This window comes from Mesoplodon densirostris, chromosome 3 (assembly GCF_025265405.1).
Source record: "Mesoplodon densirostris isolate mMesDen1 chromosome 3, mMesDen1 primary haplotype, whole genome shotgun sequence".
NCBI classification, from domain to species: Eukaryota; Metazoa; Chordata; class Mammalia; order Artiodactyla; family Ziphiidae; genus Mesoplodon; species Mesoplodon densirostris.
The window spans coordinates 68,892,099-68,913,400 of NC_082663.1; the positions used below are offsets into that span (position 1 = coordinate 68,892,099).

The following is a 21,302-nucleotide window of genomic DNA, read 5'->3' on the forward strand; positions in this document are numbered from 1 at the left end:
ATTATTGAATTATAATTAATCCAATTCTGTGTACCTCTGGGGTAAAAATAACCTAGATTTGCTATATAATATCCATACATTGCAAATATTTAATAAATAGTATCATTCAGTAGTATCCACTAGGCACCTGCACATTTAGATAAACCATGTATATATTTGTTTTTAAAAATATTAATTTTTAACTTATAATTCATATATTAACAACTGGTGATCATGAGCCTGTGACTATCTGGCAGCAAGAAACACCCCCATTTACTTTATTCCTTCTACTGTTGAGCTTTGAGGAGCAGCAGATCTATTAGAAATATCTGAATGATTTAATTTAAAGAAACTAAAGTATTATTAGAAGAAGTTACAGTCCAATTATGCCATGAAGCTGAAGGAAGAATGTGAAACTGAAAAAGATATCACGTGGGGACATATGAAAGTTTAATTCAGGTACAATTTCTGTGGCAAACAGATGATTGCATTTCACTGATAATTTAAACAGAATAGAGAAATAACAGAAAGAAAGATAAATTAAAGAAGGATCAAAAGATAAATTAAAGGAGTCTGAGCTTGGGAAAGATCATTCTGCATAAACTGTTGATGGAAGGAGATGAAAGTTAAAGCAGAGACTATCAACAATATATTAAATATATTTTGGGTAATAGCTTAAAATAAAAGATATATTTTAATAAATATTACTGAAAAAGACACATAAACAGAATAATAAATATTTAATTGAGAAAAATAGTTGTTGAAAAAATTGGGGGCAAGAAGTACCAAAAAAGCTCTAAAACAAAATCACAATGCACTTTCCACAATTATTCATATTCCTTATGAAATCAAGCCTTTACAAATCTCATAATACCTTGTCAAAAGTTTTAATACAACTACACAATAATACTTTTTATTATACACTTTGATAAAATTAACGGAAGAACATTTGGCTCCCATTGGCATTTTTATATAAAAGGAATGTCTGCTTTACTAAATGCAAATTTTCTTAATGTTAATGTAATCTGTATGTGAAACTATTTAGTTAAAATATTACTTAATACATTTGCTCTATTCTAATCATCTATGCTAAAATCACAACAAAAACATCTGGTCATATATGAAAACAAACATATTTTAAAAACATAATTTAAACGCTATGATGTTCAGATCACTCTAGAGTCAAATAAATATTTGGGGAAAAATGTTCAGTTGCATCTACAAAAGAGTTTCTTAATAAGCAGAGAAATTATTAAAATAATTTTAAAATAAGAAAATTACACCAAGAAATAGTTATATGTATTACTTACATTAAATTAAAATTAATCTTTATCATGCAAAAATAATTCTTTTGCAAAGTCACCAAAACTGCTTGGCAGGCAACATAGCTAGGAATGAGGTGTAAGAATATTAGAGGAATGAAACTGCTCTAGAAAAACATAGGCTCACAAGGACTGGTACTCACACCAAGAGAAAATTCAACTAAGGCTGAGAAAGACAGAGTCTTTGAGCAACGCTGTCAATACTAAAGCCTCAAGTCAGGGCAAAAAGAAGTCAGAAACTAGGCAGAGGAAGGAAACTCATAACAACACATAAGTCTGCTACTGAGTCATGTGATTAGGTTGCTCCTAAAAATAGGCTACATAATACGGACTAGAGTAGGAGAAAATTATAGGGAGTTCTTATCATCCAAATCAGGTTATAAACTATTGAACAATATTATGAAAATGAAACATTAACTGAGAGTTTATCTTCTGTGATTCCATTTCAAGGCAGTGATAATGAGTAAAATGCAATATGGCATCCATGGAGTTCACCAAAGATATTTGTAAGATGTCTATTTCATTTTCTTCCATTGAATTTTTGATGTTTTGAACCACTTTTACAGGTAAAAATCCCTGCCCAGTTCCAGAAGAAGGCAGAAATCAAGAAGTCTCCTACCAATTGAAATAAGTTAGGTCTATGAATTGAAAGGACCCTATTCTGTACCTGAGTTCCAATAACTGGGCTACATTCCCCATTTCCTATACAATCAAGCCCCATTTTTGTCCATTAGCTTCAGTAACCATTTCCTGCTCCTGTCTCTCAGGCCTAACTCCCTTCCTCAATTGCCTAAGAAAGAATCTGGTGCTAAGTTCTGGTCTTTCTCTTCCAACCAGCGTCTAACCCCTCCATCTCAGGGCTTTATCCCTTTTTGCTGATGTTGCTAGTCTGCTAGCCTGGGCTTTTTATTATTTGCTAACCAGATTGGCTGTGGTGCCTTCTTTCTCCTTATAAATGTGCCTGGTATTTGACCCATCCCACTGTCCTAGAACCAAGTTGAAAATACCATGCCTTCTCTACCATTTGCATTCCTCACCGTATTTAGTTCAGACCTGAGCCTGTTCTTGATCAATGCTGATTAGATGGATGAGGAGCATAGTCATGATGCCAAGTTTCACTACCATTAAGTTATAACTGCAAAAATTATTTCTTAATGAAAGTGAATATTTGAGGCAACAACATGATTTTTATCCTTAAACTTAAATGAATATCATATTCAATGTCAGTCGTATTTGATAACGCAGTATTCTATCATAGTAAGTCATATTTCTGAAAGTATGTATTATCATTTTCCTCTTTTTTTTTTTTTTTTTTTTTTGCTGTACGCGGGCCTCTCACTGTTGTGGCCTCTCCCGTTGCAGAGCACAGGCTCCGGACGCGCAGGCTCAGCGGCCATGGCTCACGGGCCCAGCCGCTTCGCGGCATGTGGGATCTTCCCGGACCGGGGCACGAACCCAAGTCCCCTGCATCGGCAGGTGGACTCTCAACCACTGCGCTACCAGGGAAGCCTATCATTTTCCTCTTTTTAATTTAAGTCTCCTCATTTTATTATTTTTCTGCATTTTATCATTTTAGTTTTTTCTCCCCATTTATTACTTACTGGCATTTTACTCAATGTTTTAATTTTCCAAATTTCCTTATTCTGTAATAGTGATGTGATTTTTTGTGTTATGATTTCCTCTGTGACAGTTCATTTTCAATTATTTTCTCTTTTTATTTAAAACTTATAACCAACATCATTTAGTCTGGGACTGCATAATGGGTTCAAGAAATAAAGTAAATAAATAAAACTGTGCCAGTTTTGTGGTTGAAACCTAAACAAATACATTTCAAATGGTCTATATTATTAAGGGCATTAAAATAAATAGGAATAATCTTTACAGCACAGGAACTTTACCTGCTGAAGTTGGCTCTTCTTCATCTGATGCTATGATAGAGGAAAAGAGATGAGGTGGGAACAAAGAGAGGGAGTGAGTGAGATGAGAGGGAAGGAGTGAGGTGAGAGGGAGAGAGAGATGGGGCAGAGAGAGAGAGAAAGAGAAATTGAGATTGAACATAAATATATTTCACATTTCTAAATAATGACTAAAAGTCTCTGACTTGAAATTTTGTATATACATTAGAAATTTTTCATTAGATAATTAGATAATGACAGATAAATGGATAGTACTTACATTAACACTTAAAAACTCTCATATTTTAAAATAAGCAAGCATTAGAAGAGACCATACGGTTGTCTGAATTTGAATTTTCTGTCCTTTTGCAAACAAGGTTGAACTTTTTTAGCTTGAGTGGAAATTATTATAATTATTATAAATAATATTGTTTAAAATATAAATTGTATATAACATAAATACCCCAACCATCCACTTTGTGCGAATTTTCTATTAGCAAAGAGGAATTAAAAGGTATTGTTGACAGTCAAAAATTCTGTTCCATGAGTTAGAAATTATAAAAAGGTAGGAATTGTTAAACCTTAGAGCAACTCAGAATAACTCTGAGTGTTGTTAAACACAAAGATTCTCTCTCTCTCTCTCCCTCTGTCACATACACATACAAACACACTCAACTCATGTGTACCACACACTTCAAGATTCAGTAGTGGTGATTCTGCGTTGAAGCCACAGGAACCTGTATTTTAAAGGTTGACCCCAAGCACACATGGATAAGCATGGATATTACAAAAAGAGAGGTCACATTACAAAAACATAACTTTATGCTAAAGCAGTGGTTCATAACCCTGCATCTATACAAGAATTGCCAAACTCTGGGCCCATCTCAAACCAACTAAGTCAGAGTCTCTCTCAATGGTACTAACTTGTAGCCAGGATTGAGACACGACTAAGTAATCAATATAATGTAACATGAACTATAACTCAAAGTGTGAATCATTTTGATTCCTTCTTTAAAAGGGGACGTTTTTGAGAGCAGCACAACTCCAAGGGTAATAATCTGCTGCATGTATGTGGAGGATGGATCATGGTGTTGCAAAAGTGAAGTAGCTTCACCATTTTGCCTAGAATGCATGTCTTCATCTTTATACTAACAGACTTGCTCTGTGAGAAGATATTTCTGCTCTGTGCACAACTGCAGCTTTATCAGAATATTACTGTTGAATTATATTACTCTAGCCAGTACTACTTCATTTGATTCATGAAGTTTTAAAATAAAAATTTACTCAGCTGAATTGCTTATAAAGGAGTTTTGTTTCCAGGTGATTTGTTCCTCAAGGTATCACTGTGTAACTAGGGAGCAGTCTCCACTATTTTCCATTAGGGTTACATCTGCACAGAGTACACATTAGACAAGCTTACTTTGTGTCCTGACAGTATTTTCCTCTCACACTGTTTGGCTTGTCTCCTGGGCACAAAAAAAAAAAAAAAAAAAAAAAAATAGAGCAAACACACTTGGCACGCATGGTGTGGAGAACATAAATATTTAAAAGCTGTTTGCTGCTTTATCATGTCCAAAGTACTTCACAACATGTTCAAAGAAGAAAACTGTTGGTAGCTTCCAGGAACTCACTTTTAGGAAAATACCACAGGGGTTTGTAGAAGTGCTGACTTAGATGGGTCATTGTTGGTAAAAGTCTGGAGATTCAAAAGGAACAAGAATAAAAAAGCTTACACTTATAGCTGGTCACTTTGTGTATGTGAACTGAATTTATAAAGCAACTGATGAGATGAAATATACTCTTATTTGATAGATGAAGATACAGAGATTCAGAGTGACTGAACAATTTGTTTAAGGTCAGTTTGAATTCAAGCTCATGTGACTTTAAAACCAAACTCTTTCCACTGTGCCTTACTGTCTCACAAAGTGCTAATTCAGTATCCACTAAAAGAGAAAAAGAAATGGGAGAAAGGATCATGGAATAAGGACTGGCTAGATTTCAGATAATGTTCCTTGGACTTAGCCTAAGGGAAGAAACAAAAACAAAAACTGGATGTAAGGGCTACAAGAGAAATTCCTTTAAGAAATGAAGTGGTCCCTTGGAAACTTCTTCAAGTCCTTTACAATCCAGGAATAGACATAGGCAGGAGAGGGACTGACTAGGAGGTTAAACAAAACATACCAAGCCTGTGATGCCTAAGAAAGAAATATCACAAGGGCTAAGATTTTATTCCTCCATTATATATGGATAAGCAAGAAATTTTAAGAAAGGACCAGCAAGCACAGAAGTTAAGACAATTCTAAACTTACAGGAGTTATAGCAATTAGATAGTCTTAAAGCCAAAGCTCCTGGGGTGTACTACCCTACACTTGAGCCTACAATACCTGAAAGCACGTTTGTAACAAATTAACAATATTAGAGGGACTTCCCTGGTGGTCCAGTGGTAAAGGATCTGCCTTCCAATGCAGGGGATGCAGTTTCAATCCCCGGTCAGAGAAATAAGATCCCACATGCCCGGGGGCAACTAAGCCCATGCGCCACAACTACTGAGCCTACATGCCTCAACTAGAGAGCCTGCATGCTGCAAACTACAGAGCCCATGTGCTCTGGAGCCTGTGCACCACAATTAGAGAGAGAAAAACCTGCACGCCACAACTAAGAGCCCTTGCGCCGCAACAGAAAGATCTTGCATGCCGCAATAAAGACCTGATGCAGCCAAAAATAAAGAAATAAAATAAGTAAATATTTAAAACAAACCAAAAAACAATATTAGAATCAGCAGGTACACAAGTCTGCACAGAACTGTATTTCTTTGAAACATCTCCATATTGGTGGTCCCTCATAACTTGCAGATGTAACTATATTCATACTACTAAACATATTCATACTATTAACCAATATACGTACTATTAAAATACACACACATATTCACAAAGGCACATATAGGGTTAGGATTGGTATTAATTCACCATTTCAGTTATTGCTGGCAAAGATGGCTTTGTAAGCTAACTGCATTACCAAACAAAGCATCATGAACTATTAAAAGGTGGCAGCAAGAGCCCCAGAAGTACAAATAAACTTCAAAGTGGACATTAGTGGTCTATTTAGGGACATTTAAGTGAAATTAAGGATCATAGAAGTAATTTCATGGTACCTAAATGATTCCTTACTCTTCCTATTTGCTTCTTGGAATTCATGAATCAGCAAATAAACACACACACACACACACACACACACAGAGGTCTGTGTCACGTGCAAGTTCCTCTAATCCTGGAAATTAAAAACACATGCACCAAAAGAAATAAAAGCAAACTAACAACTCTGTATTGTTCTCCCTGGTGACAATGTAGACGAATGTATTGAAATTACGGTGATGGTAGGAAAAGAGAAAGTAAAAGTATATATCTAATATACAGAATTTAACTCCATGTGGTCCTCTCATTGCCCATAACAGAATCACCTGGGATTTTGTTAAAATGCCACAGATCTAATGAGTTTGAATTCTGGGTGTTAGCCCAGGTTTTTGCATTTTTAAAAAGCTTAGCAGGTGACTGTTATGAACACTAAGTATTGAGAATTATGGCTCTAGCCATAAAAAGTTTATTGCAGAGCCATGGGTCCAATTGTTGGAACTGCAGCAGTAAATCAGCAGGCTTGTAGAAAACCCTTTGCAATGTACTCTGTGGTTGTTTCGACGACTTTCAATGCTCTTTCTCTTGTAACATCTTCAGGTTTATTTGGGTATCTACATTGATGCCTTGAGGGAAGATGACTCTTCCTTTGGATTTAGAGAGAGAGTCTGTATCTCAGAACTAAGTAAATCTTTTCCCTTTTCCTGGCCACAGTTATTGGCTAGATAGGTAGTATATGATCCAACTGGAGACAATAATGTGTAAGGACAGGTTTGTAGGTGTTTGGTGAGGAGAGCTCTTGGAAAGACACTTTCTTCTGTGGAAGTATCTGCAAATAACCCTCTCTCTCACATCTTTAGATAAGGACCAGGAAGTCTGTGGCCCTAGAAGCAAATTGGTAGACATCTTGCAACCATGATGGGATCCAGCTTTAGAAAGAAGCCAATTCTCAAAGACTGAGTAGATAAACAAAATGAAATTAGATTACTGATGATATTATTGAGCCACTGAATCATATCCTGACCTTACTCTAGACTTCTAGCTCTGAAGAAAAATACTTGCACTTTATTATTTATCTAGTTTTAGTTGAGCTTTCTCTTATTTGCAACTAATGGCATTCAACTGCAATGGTAACCAGTTTTGTTGTTCCCATTTAAAATATACTAGAACGCCTGAGAAATTAATCATCTCTGAGGCAGGCGAGACCGGAAATACATACAGTCTAGGGCTGTGCTTTGAGAGCAGCTGGGCTTTCAGCAAATTTTTATTTTAATTTTTCCACAGAGTTTACCACCACATTTTGATACAATAAACCCATTCCTCTGATTCTGAAGTTGGTCACAGTTTTTTTCAGGACAGTCTGGCAGTGTACATGTTCATGAACTGGGTTGGTGCTTAACCGGAGAAGAAGGCATCCTACAGATTTTCCTTCCCTTCCCTCTTTCCTCCCTCCCTCACCTTTCTCCTTTGCTCACAGGATCAACTGTCAAGTACAATAACTACACAAACCCAGTGAGTTTTGTATTACCCTGATATACATGTGCTAGCAAAACACACATACTTCTTCATTGAACAGGCTCTAGTCTCTTCATGTGGTCTCAACAATTTTGATATCTCCTGGGTTTTTTTTCTTTTTGTCTTATCCTTGGGTGTTTTAAGGAAACTTTCATACCTTGGAAATTCTATCCATTTAAAGAAATTCTATACCCAGCTCAGTATTGTTCACCATCAAATAGGAAAAGCTCATTATGAAATACATAAAATACATTTCTTAGCATATAATAATCTATTTTACATAGAGATGTTAGTTCATATTGACTTATGGATCATTTTGTTTGCTATACTATAAATCTAGTTAATTATGCACAAATATGCTTTGCAAATATACAATTATCTATGTAATTTATTATTTCCATGAGCAAAGCAACAAGAAGTATGTATTCTTGTACTCTCACAACATTTTATTTTATTTTTTTATTTATTTTTTTTTTTTTTTGTGGTACGCGGGCCTCTCACTGTTGTGGCCTCTCCCGTTGCGGAGCACAGGCTCCGGACGCGCAGGCTCAGCGGCCATGGCTGACGAGCCCAGCCGCTCCACGGCATGTGGGATCTTCCCGGACCGGGGCACGAACCTGTGTCCCCTGCATCGGCAGGCGGACTCGCAACCACTGCGCCACCAGGGAAGCCCTCTCACAACATTTTAGAACCTTTTTATTCAACTGCAGTGATGCAAAAATAACGATGATATGTATGCATGATTATTCATGCCTGCCTAGAGGTTAAATGCTATAAATGTGTGTGTGTGTGTGTGTGTACGTGTGTGTTAGTACTAAAACAAAGAAGACTAAATTAACATTTAAAATTTGTGAATTCAGTCATTTAAGTAAGTTGTGGAGTTGTCTCTGGAAGTATACAGAGAAGTATTTAGAAAGAGGTTTTATTAGTTTACATGATCTTTGTTTTATTGTTTGTTGATTTGTTTGTCCTTGGCCAATGGCCCAATGAGGATAAGCTTCAGGACTTAAAAGTTGCTATTACCAACTACTTTTTTGTGAAAGTATGAAGAGAAGTGTTAGTCTCTCCTGGCCAAAGACTTCAGACAGCATACTATGTGGTCAGTTCTCCACTCTCAGAACTGCAGAATAATTGGGTCACTGTGAGGAGCAGCAGTCAATGGATTTGCAGAGAAAATGTTCAGAGAATTACAGTCTTCTCTGTTCTATCAGTCTTCTACATGCAGTTTGATTCTTGTGCTAGATTTAGAGGACAGCATTTATTTGAATACAGTTAATAATGTGTAGTACATAAAATATAATTATGTATATATGTAGTTAGCCTGTAAGTATGTATTTTTATTTGTATGTTTACTAGTCTTTTCCATTAGACTAGGAGTTTCATGAGGGCAGGAATGTGCCTCTTTTGTTCACCCTTATAACTACAGTTTTTAGAATAATACCTATAACACTGCAGGGCTCAATAAATATTTGTCAAAAGAAAGAAAGAAAATATGTATAAATATTTAATACAGTCCTCTGTGTTACTCAATAAAATTTAGTTGCTTCATTATGCTACATTACTAGGCTTGCCAAAGAGAAAGCCTTAAATGTCATCTATATTTTAGTTATATAAATTTATATATAATCATATATAATAACATATAACTATATAATCATATTTTCTTTCTTGGGGCAGGAGAGAAAAGGAATAATATTTGAAAAGACAATGATTGCTCTAATGACCATTAGAGCAAGAAAAAATAAATCTCATGAAAAAATAAATCTGTGATTTTAAATTAACTCAAAAAGCATCAAACTATAGTCTATTAATTAAATACATTCATTAAAATAGAACCACAAAAATGAACTTTCTAAAGTTAAGTAGTAATATAGCTCACATGAGTTTTACAAGCTACTTATACAGTTAATTATGTTAACAGCAATTAATGCATTTGTGATTTTATCATTTTAGAAAGAGGTACAAATGAGGAAAATAATAAAGAATAAATGAAAGCTTTGGTTTCATTTTTTTCTACTATGTAAAAAACATATGTAATTTACAAAGTATTCCCAGAGTATTGGGTAGCTGGGAAGTAATATGCCTTAAGTAATAGGTCTATATTCATACCCCAGCTAGTATTAAAGAAACTTTGGGGACACAAAATTAGGACACATTTTGCTACTTAAAGGAAGCACTAAAGATCTTTAGGCTAGGTGATTTAACATTACAAAAGCCTATAATTCAACATTTCATGTATTTATACAACTATCCTCAAAAATCCTTTGTTTATTCAATGTGCCCTCCCTCCCTATCCAAATTCACCTCATCATTGTAGACTGAATGCAAGTCTCACTACCCTCATTTCTTTAGTATTTATTTTAGTTTCCTGATTTAGTTGCCTCCAAACATCCCCCACTAGCTTTTAAACTATAACCTAAAGCCAGTTCTAAACAAAATGGCAATAATATTTTCCAATCTTGTTCCCAAGCTGGACATTATCCATGCTCCTTCTTTCAAAGGCAGTGGTTATGTTTCAGTTTTGTATAGTGCACATAATTAGTACTGAGTAAATATTTTTGGAAAGCTATCCAGTTTTAGACATGAGAAAACGAAGTCCAGTAAGTGAATTTAATGGCTGTTTTACATTACTGGGAGCCATCTAAAAAGAGAATTGGGAATTAAACCTAAGGTAGCCAAAGAAAATTCATGGCCAAATAGAAGAAACTTGTGAAGGATAAAGCAGGTCAGAAGTTAATATAAATGGCTGCTCACATTTATCAGTTTTCAAATAAAATTAATTCATAATTTTTTGAAAACAATACAGGAGAGGAGGGAATAGTTCTGGAAGAAGAATGCTGTTTAATGTGACAGAAAAGCCATGCAGCTGATGTTACTTGCTTATCATATGTGAATTTCAGATGGTTAAACACCTATATTGTTCTGTTTCACAGCAACTGACAGAAGGAAGCTAATACCACCAGGCTCATATTCTATGGATTTCTGCTTTATTTAAGTGTGTGCAACTGCTCACTTCACCCTCAATTCATTCCCATAAGTCTGGACAAATGAACTAATCTAAAAAGTAAATCTGTTAAAACCAAAAGCACCAAAAATGAAAAAATAATGGATAAGTCAGCAATACTGGCACAAATTCCAGAGATAGCATCCACTTAAGGAAACCACGGAATCACTGCACATAAAATGTTAATGTCAGAAGAGATTTTGTGATTAAGGGATTGGCAAAAAAACCCATTGTTATAATGGGTTAAGATCTGCATTAGAAAATAGGAATATATTTATTATATTTATTAAATCAACTAAATTATCAACTAAAAACTCAAAACAAACTGAATTTTGAAGTAAAAATACTTAAACAGGGCTTCCCTGGTGGCGCAGTGGTTGAGAGTCCGCCTGCTGATGCAGGGGACACGGGTTCGTGCCCCGGTCCGGGAAGATCCCACATGCCACAGAGCAGCTGGGCCCGTGAGCCATGGCCGCTGAGCCTGCGCTTCCGGAGCCTGTGCTACGCAACGGGAGAGGCCACAACAGTGAGAGGCCCGCGTGCCGCAATAACAAGCAAACAAACAAACAAAACCTTAAACATCTGAATACATACATAAAAATATATGTAATTATAATTAAATATTTATACTATAAATAAAACTAGGATTATATAATATATGATGTTCTTTAACTTGCTTTCATTAATATATTGCACATATTTTCTATCTCAATATTATCAGTGAATATGGGCAATAATAATATTTTATTTTATGGATAAACCATGATTTATTTAACTAAGTCTCTACTGAATGACATTTGGATGGATTCAGGGTTTTTCTCTTAGAAATACTATTTCAATGAATAATCAGACTCCATTTGAACAGTGGTAGAGCCATGAAACAAAAATAAATGACCAAATAATTTCATTAAATAAATAAGAGCTCATAATCTTAAACACAATATAAAATATTCATTTTTTTATAAATAAGTCTTTTAAAGGATCCTCTTTTATGCTGTCAGCCTATCTTTAGTAACATGCTTCTTAAATATATTGGACAATATTATATTTGTGACTTCTTCCTATGAAAGTTACCTCCCTTGCAATAGAGTTACTATTAATGGAGATCAAGTAAAAGTTCCAGTGACCGATGCCCAAGCACAAGACACAAGAGACGAAGAAATGGCTGAGCTGTGGACTTGAGGAGATGCAGCCTTAGACTAACAGATTTCCCTGTCCATCACCCTCACTGCACTAGAGGGTATGTAGGGCTGTATACTGAATATAATATTCTTATATTAAATACTATAAAACTTCAATGTTTAAGAAAATTAATGGTGACTACTTGAAGACAGAAAATTACCTTATTACAAAATATTGGCATATAATGTGTGTGTGTGTGTGTATGCGCACAAGCAAGTATTTAATGATACAGTTATTTTGAACATGACATTTATACCATTTATGAAATCTGAGAAGCCTTTTAGTAAAATATCATTCCTTTTTCACTACTTATATTCCAAAGAGGAATTCAGAAATTTTATGATGGCTTTGAAACGATGGGTTCCCAAAATACAGATCCACACATCTGGCTTAATTAAAAGATCTTTTGAAACTCAAAAGATGAAGGGAAAAAACAGTGGAAGGTGTAACTTGAATAGCGCTGAGATATCTCTGGTGGATCTATCTGTTTCTCTTTGGTCAAGGGGAATTATTTTTTTCATGTAGCTTGAACTCATCCCAAGGACACTAACTATAAGTGATAAAGCACAGTCTCTGCCTGCCTATGCAGAGCTCAGTTAATCTAATGTGCCACTGACTTATTCAGCAGTGAGTTAATGACTGCTATAGAGGATTTTTTTCCTGCCTGTTAAAATAGAAGCTAAAATTAAATGCTTTCTTTTCAGAATCATTAGGACCTTCTTTAAAAGAAAATAGTCAGTGTATCTACGTTCAGGTGTTAATCAAATGACATTGACAATGTAATTTCCCTATCTTCAGAACTTGTCTCCCTAGGATGAATTTTTCCTTAATTGGAACGTCGTTAAGGAACTCAACTGATAAAAAAAAAAGTGGACAGGTCTAACTTTAAGGCAATGAAATTGAATAAAGGTACAAGGCTATTCAGGGAGGGCCCAAGCCCCATTCTTCTTATCTTTGAGGTTATTTTCAAGTTGTGATGCACACTATTAACTTCTACTTTTCCAAACTGTCAAGAAACAGTCTAGGAAACAGCCTGTTCAGAAAACAAGATGTAAGCGACTTTGCATAAATAAAAGTTTAAATCCAAACTGAAATTAAAGGTTACTTAGTCCAACCTGCCAATCAAAAATCTAAACATTGCTTCAAAACTTCAAGTGACAGGGAACTCATAATCTCACAAAGACACACATCATATCACTCTCCTAAAGACAGCGTCTGGAAAACAATGGAATAATGTGGCTTTCTTTGACATAACAGCCATTCAAATATTTGAAGACAACTAACATATTCCCTATAATTCTCTTCTTAACTGAGACAAACATCTCCACTTAATTTCATAATCATGACGTACAACCTGGTCATCATTTTTGTTAACCTCCTCTTGATAAATTCAAATTTGTCAGGGTCTTTTTTTTTTTTTTTTTTTGCAGTATGCGGGCCTCTCACTGTTGTGGCCTCTCCCATTGCGGAGCACAGGCTCCGGATGCGCAGGCCCAGCGGCCATGGCTCACGGGCCCAGCCGCTCCACGGCATATGGGATCCTCCCGGACAGGGGCACGAACCCGTATCCCCTGCATCGGCAGGCAGACTCTCAACCACTGCGCCACCAGGGAGGCCCCAGGGTCTTTTAAAGCATAGCAATATGAATGAAATCTTAAGGCAACAAGAATTAGATGTCCAGATGAGATCTAGCTAGCACAGAATACAATGGCGTTATTACCTGCCTTCTTCATGCTGCTGAAAGAATTAATTTCCTTTCTTCCCTTCCTCCAGCCTCATCTTATAGACCAATTCCTAGAACACTGGGGGCTACTAATCTTATCTCCTTTCTATCTGAGGGCAAGATTGGGCAGGAAAAAAAGAGGGGGAGGGAGACATGAGGTGAAGGTCAAGAGAGAACAGACTGGCTTGCAAGCCAGTATCTAAAAGTACCTTAGCAATAGGAAAAATTGCAAAAGTTTGAAACCAAGCAAAGCCCTAAAGGTATTTTTCCAATCTTTCATTTTCTCTCTAGCAAAGAATCTAGTTTGCATATATTTCGTACGTAGTTGATTACGTTCACAGACAGGAAAACCAAAAATCTGTCTTCACTGAAACAGTTTCCTTAGTGTCCAGGACTAGGTGTCCATCCAGATGGATATATATATATTTTGTGGTTTCTCATGGGATTTTCCACATGTCAATTGACATTTCTGTTCATAGGAGGGTCTCCTGAAAACTATTTTTGAAACTTTGCAGTTGCTTCTTTCAGCAATTAACTTCTGATTAGAAATTCTAGGTTAGAAATTAACACTAATTTCAGTCAATAAGCCACACTGAGCCTTTTCCAAATCAACTACCTATTAGACTGAGTCTTATTGAAAACAATCACAATAATTAATGAGTTGAAAGACAGGTTTATCTTGGAGGCAGAAAAAAACATAATGGGAAGAAAAAAAGTACAATTTAATCCTCAAAAGAAAAGCCTGAGGTACTACTTAAAAATTATCACAAATTTTGTTAATAAGAGTTTTGTGTTGTTTTGTTGTTATAATGTTGGAATGCTTCAATTATACATTATCAAAAGAGATTACAGAATCATGTTCCTGGGATGATATTGTTAATAACATTGAAAACTATATTATGGAAATAGTTCAAGAGGATGACTAAAGGCCCTATACAGTGCAGACCCAAACCACCTTCCTGTCTGGCTCCTCAGCATCTCTGCAAACACCAAATAATCTAGGCAACCACTAATGCTAATTCTTCCAGAAGGTTCCCATGTTTCTCATCTTTGTGCCTTTTATCATCCTGTATTTTGCTTAAAATATTCCCATCAAAAATTTTTTACTGGTGAAGTACACTTCCAACCCAGCCCATCTCAAAAGCTATCTCACCCATCGAATCTGATTCCTAGGACTGGAAATAACCTTTCCTCCTCTTGATACCTACAGCACTTTGTTCTCCTCTCAGGATGATTATTTTCTGCATTGTGTAATGACAATTGATGTGTGTGTTTTAGAATCTTTCCCAAATTTATCTCAAGGTCAAGCTCTTTATCTTGGGGGCATAGACAAAGGGGAGGTTAGGCCCTGGGGGTCAGGAACAGCTCTCCAGAGATGCTCAGTAACATTCATTAAATGGAAGATTCTACTGTTCTTTTCTGCTCTGTGATTCTATCTTTATGCAAAGCCACAAAGAGCTTATTGTTGATGTATCACATCTGAGAATCTAATATTAATACATTGTCATAAATTCCAACTTTGTATTTATTATGCCTTTACAGGATTCCCATTTTGCAATCTTATAAAGAAAAATCAATTCATAAGTTATTTGCTATAAGCATAAGGAAAGCTCTATTCCTGCAAGGCCAATTCCTAATTATGCAAACATTACTTACATTACTCATAATTTTCAAATAATAAAACGTAGGGTTCTCTTTTTTCCCATAACAAATGAGGTGATTTGTCAAATTATACACTGAAGAAAAGAAAATTTTGAAAAATTAAAAGCTGACAGCTAAATTGCCCCAGTTTGCATATTCAAGCACAAGCAGAAAAAATCCTGACATAAAAATAATAGGTCAGGATTTATTGGGCATTTCAATAATGTTATTAATGACTGAAACGATGGAAGAATATTCAGGGATTTAGAAACTTGATTTCTGCATGTAACTTTTGAATTGTCTGTAAGGTCTATCTATTTTTATTTACTTATTTTATAACTGCTACATAGCTTTTTTATAAGTCGGGAACTATTCTAAGAACCTTACATATACGAATTCACTTAATTTGAACAAAACTACTTTGAAGTGGGTACTATTATTATCTGGATTTTACAGGTAAGGAATGAAGGCATCAAGAGGTTAAGCAACTTGGCCAAAGTAACAGATAGTAAATAGAACAGTCAGAATTTGAATTCAGTATGGCTGAGTTCTTGATCACAATATCATGATTCAATTCTTTAGAGAATGTGTTCCTACAGAATTCCAAGAGCATGCTCAGCATGACAACACTGGAATAGAGGTTTTAATACTATTATTATTGTTATTATATCTCTAGGCTCTCTCACTGCTTCAAAGTATCCCTCCCCATATGTGTAACAGGTACACTTTACTTTGGACACAAACACTGGACTGTAGAAAAAGCATGGGACAAAATTTCAGGTTTAATGCCTGTTCTGCCCACCTCTGAGCAGGAATTCATGACCTTAGTATAGTCATCGTGTTTATCACAGAATCCTTTTCCCATTTAACACTGAGATTGGTATTGGCTCAACTGGTTATTTCAAGATTATTGCAAGAATAATGCATGCATTAGCCTTTTAATGGATAGAGTACTCTAAAAACACTATTAAAGGGAAAAGGTGAAAGAAAAAATGTCACTGGCATTATGGTGATTGGTAAATTTCATAAATGTCCCACTTCAATGTTCATTGATTGGTAAATTTCATAAATGTCCCACTTCAGTGTTCACTACATGATGACCTGATAACCAGAATGTCTGGGTGTGAGGTGAGACTTACCACAGAAGATTTGGGTCAGGAAATCATTGTGGAGGTAATATAGCTCAACCTCCATAGTTGAATAATTAATGGAAGCTGACCTCAGAGCCCAGAGCATGTTGTGTGATGCACCCTGATTTATGCCATTTATGCCATTCAATCAATGACATTGATTGAAATAGAGCTGAGTTGACACAAACAACATGTGTCTTGTTGTTGAAAATATTTAGTAGCTACTGTGTTGACGTGTAGCAGTAATGAGTTCTATACTCAACTGCTCTCTATGATTTGGATGAAGAGCTTGGGGGTCTGATTTCTCAATTAAAATTTTACCACATAGAGACACTGTGTGGATTTATCAATATACTATGCAAAGAAGGTGCTAATTCTTACTTGAAATTTGCTATATTTTCCCAGGATTAGTACTTAAGAAAACACCCTTATCTGTGGTTCTTTTACTGAGGAACTGAAATTGTGTCATCCTACTTTATTTGCCAAGCTTTGATTAAAATAAAATAAACAGAAAATATTGATTATTGTCCATTTTAAATCATAGTTCAGTGAATTTTATTCTTTCAGAGGGAAAAATTAAATTCTGAAAAGGATTCTGCCCCAATTCTCTCTCATTATATGACTTATTTAAAAATTATGTGTTGCCACTGTACTTTCAGTAATATGGATTACAGAATTTGCCTTCACATAAATACTTTGATATATGTTGAAAAATAAATTGTCCTAGAGTACAAAGTTACCTTAAGATGTCACCCAGTTTTCCTATGACTTCAGGGACTGTGGCAAAATAAGCCTTCACACACAATGACATCTACTTGAAACTCCTTGAGAAAAGTTTCATGCCTTCTATTTCATTGTAGTAACCCTTATGCTTTACTCTAGCAATTCCTTGTAACAAACAGTATGAGCCTAGCACATAGTAGGTGCCAATAAGATTTACTGATCAATCTAATTTACTAATATTAAAAACTACAGGGGGTTCTAATAGTTTTAAGAAATAAATATCATCCTATCAAAATACAAATTTCAATGAATTCTTAATGCTTCATCTCTTTGTCTTCATTCATGTAACTAATGGTAAATGGAAAGAAGAGAGCAAATGTTCCCTCATTCATCCAAGAGCCTTTCACTTTCCATTCGAGTCATATTAATCTTTCCCTCACTTCCTACATTTATCTAGCCTTCTTAGGCTCTCCTTACCCAGGCATTCTAAGTCTGTTCCATACTCTAGATGCTCTAGAGCAATTTTTAAGGTTTCTTTGATAAGATGCCTGCTCCCTCTCTCATTGGTCTTACTTTTATAGAATAGCCTTTTCCTCACAGTTTTTACCCAACTGGACTTTCTATATGCCTATCTATAGTTTGTCCTTTTTAAATGATTTATGGCATTATATAATAACTGTTTAAGTGAAAATAAAAGGGGATGCAGTCTTCATATGGTATTTAAAAAATATATTTGATAGGACAACAATCTCTTCTTTTGCTCTCCAAGTATATTTTTCTTCTCTTATTATACAAATCAAATAACTCAAAATGTACATTACTGTGATTAAGTAGATTTAAGCCCATTAAGCTTTCTTTTCATTAAAACAACCATCATGATAGACTGTTTATGTTTCCTATACAATACTTATGATAGTAAAGATTCTCAAATAACTCTTATCCCAACCGTTTACTTTTAAGAATTTAGTCTAAGGAGACAATGGTGAATGTACACAAAATTTAGTTAGAAGAGTATGTACCAAAATATTTATCATAGAGGAAATTTGCAAGTAACTTATATGTCCAAAAATAGGGGCTGATACAGATTCCCAACAAACATATGAAAGGATGCTCAACATCACTAATCATTAGAAAAATGCAAATCAAAATTACAATGAGATATCACCTCACACCAGTCAGAATGGCCATCATCAGAAAATCTACAAACAATAAATGCTGGAGAGGGTGTAGAGAAAAGGGAACCCTCTTTCACTGTTTGTGGGAATGTAAATGGATACAGCCACTATGGAGAACAGTACGGAGGTTCCTTAAAAAACTAAAAATAGAACTACCATAACACCCAGCAATCCCACTGCTGGGCATATACCCTGAGAAAACCATAATTCAAAAAGAGACATGTACCACAATGTTCATTGCAGCACTATTTACAATAGCCAGGACATGGAAGCAACCTAAGTGTCCATCAACAGATGAATGGATAAAGAAGATGTGGCACATATATACAATGGAATATTACTCATCCATAAAAAGAAACAAAATTGAGTTATTTGTTGAGAGGAGGATGGACCTAGAGTCTGTCGTACAGAGTGAAGTAAGTCAGAAAGAGAAAAACAAATACATATGGAATCTAAAAAAAAAAAAAAATGGTTTTGAAGAACCTAGGAGCAGGACAGGAATGAAGATGCAGATGCAGAGAATGGACTTGAGGACATGGGGAGGGGGAAGTGTAAGCTGGGATGAAGTGAGAGAGTGGCATGGACATCTATATACTACCAAACGTAAAATAGATAGCTAGTGAGAAGCAGCTGCATGGCACAGGGAGATCAGCTCAGTGCTTTGTGTCCACCTAGAGGGGTGGGATAGGGAGGTGGGAGGGAGACACAAAAGGGAGGAGAAATGGGGATATATGTATATGTATAGCTGATTCACTTTGTTATAAAGCAGAAAGTAACACACCATTGTAAAGCAATTATACTCCAATAAAGATGTTAAAAAAAAAATAGGGGCTGGCTGAATAAAATGAAGGTAAGTGATGGAATGTTACCCTGATATTTTAAATAATGTCAGGAAAGAATTTTTAATGAATTGGAAAGATTTTAATTTCATATCCTAAGTGAAAAAGAGTGATCAAAGAATATGCTATGTATATTATGTTTTATGCACATATATGTATACACATAAACATATGTAGACAATTTTATATAAAGGTGTCAATTTAAATTGTTATCACTCTTTATTTGACTGTATATGGCTATAGACACAGACATACATAGAACCTTAGATGTAGGTAAATGATACAAAAGATAATGAAAGCATATATAACCTAGGATTATGATACTTTTTACTTCTTTTATTTTATATTTCCTAAGTTTTCTTCTTTATTACTCTTGTAATGAAGAAAATCAATAATTCTATGTAAAATATAAATTCTTTTTTTTTTTTTTTTTTTTTTTTGGCCTTTCACTGTTGTGGCCTCTCCCATTGTAGAGCATAGGCTCCAGACGCGCAGGCTCAGCAGCCATGGCTCACGGGCCTAGCCACTCCACAGCATATGGGATCTTCCCGGACCGGGGAACAAACCCGTGTCCCCTGCATCGGCAGGCGGACTCTCAACCACTGCGCCACCATGGAAGCCCTAAATTCTTAAATATAGCTGGCTATGTCAAGATAAAAACAATGCATACACTGTTCACTTTTCTTCCTGTTAATGGTATTTAGCAACTCAACCTAAATTATGTTTTCATTTTCTTGTTTCTATTGTAATCATAGGAAGAAGATTTTGTTCCTTATATCAGTTTCCCTGAAGTGATAAGATTTTAACACCTTGTCACAATTGGTTAAAAACAATGTTATTTTTTAATGAATTGCTCTGTTTAGGATACCGTGGGTTGATGGGTACTTAATTCAATTGAAAGGAAACAAACAATAGCTATAATTGTTAAAATCAAGCAGTAGATTAATGGTGAAAAATCAATGAAGAAGATACAACCAAGTAACTGTATAGAAGGTTTTAAAGATTGTTGGGCATGTTTTCTCTATTTTATGTCATTTGCAAGTCTCCTGTAGACCTCTTTTCCATTAAATTGGAAGAGAAAAATTTCCCAGAGTTTAATGCTAAATATGTCATTTAGCCTATCACTTTAAAATAGTAATTTTCATAAATATGCAGAATTGTACATTTTGGTAGTGCCACAACCGATTTCATGCCACTCCATTTGGAATCTGAATAAAAGGAAAAATTAATGTCACTTTGCATTTTCACTTTTCTAATTTCTTCAATGTATTTCCCTAAAATAAACAGAAAATAATCAAGCTTTTCCTTTTAAAAGAGTTTTTACTTTTTCCTCCCTTATAAAAAATAGAGGATTTTTTGGATAAAAATCAGTGTTACTAAAATTTTTGTATTCATAGCTAGTAACATAAAAATAAATATCCACAAACATATCTATATGTTTACCAACTTTTTGCACTGCCAATAAAAACTGCTAAAAAATCGAATAAAAAGAAAAGCAACTAACATTCTATGGTAAATTATAAAACTGGCTATAAATTCTTCCCCTTCTTGCATCCTCGCCTTTGCAATATGAAGCGGCAAATCCTCCCATCAAAACTGTAGTTAGCTAATGTGACACAGGCTGAGGTTTGATAAGTGCTTGTAATTGTGATTTGATCTTTCTCACTGCTCTTGGGACCTTCCCACCACCACTATGTAAGGAAGCTTGATCTATCAGAGACAAGCCATACTAGCCAAGCCATCTTCAACTATCCAGTACCAGTGAACCAGAATACCACTTAAGTGACTTACAGAATTGTGAGATGAATTGTTGTTTTTTAAAGCCTCTAAATTTGTGATTTGTTAAGCATAAAAAGCTTAATGATACACATCTACTATCTCTTCATTCACGAAGTATTTATTCCGGTTTAAATGGTATACATCAAAAAAAAAATAATTTGTTACATTAATTTGTTGTCTTTTCCTGAAAATAAAAGCTTTACCACAAATTGGCACTCATCTTTTGACTGGGCAAGAGAAGATTTCTGTACTTGATATTTTCTG

The 21,302-nt window shown here is 35.1% G+C and overlaps 1 protein-coding gene across 2 annotated transcripts in view; it reads right to left on the minus strand.

Moving 5' to 3' along the window:
• Window positions 1-21,302, minus strand: part of EDIL3 (EGF like repeats and discoidin domains 3) — a 443,986-nt gene that overhangs the window by 290,096 nt on the left and 132,588 nt on the right. Inside the window, exon 3 of one of the 2 annotated variants that reach the window (XM_060093127.1) lies at window positions 3,200-3,229. The exons of the other annotated variant lie outside the window; for it this stretch is intronic. Within the exon in view, the coding sequence (XP_059949110.1) occupies window positions 3,200-3,229 (30 nt within the window). The remainder of the gene's footprint in view (window positions 1-3,199; window positions 3,230-21,302) is intronic. 2 annotated transcript variants of the gene reach the window in all.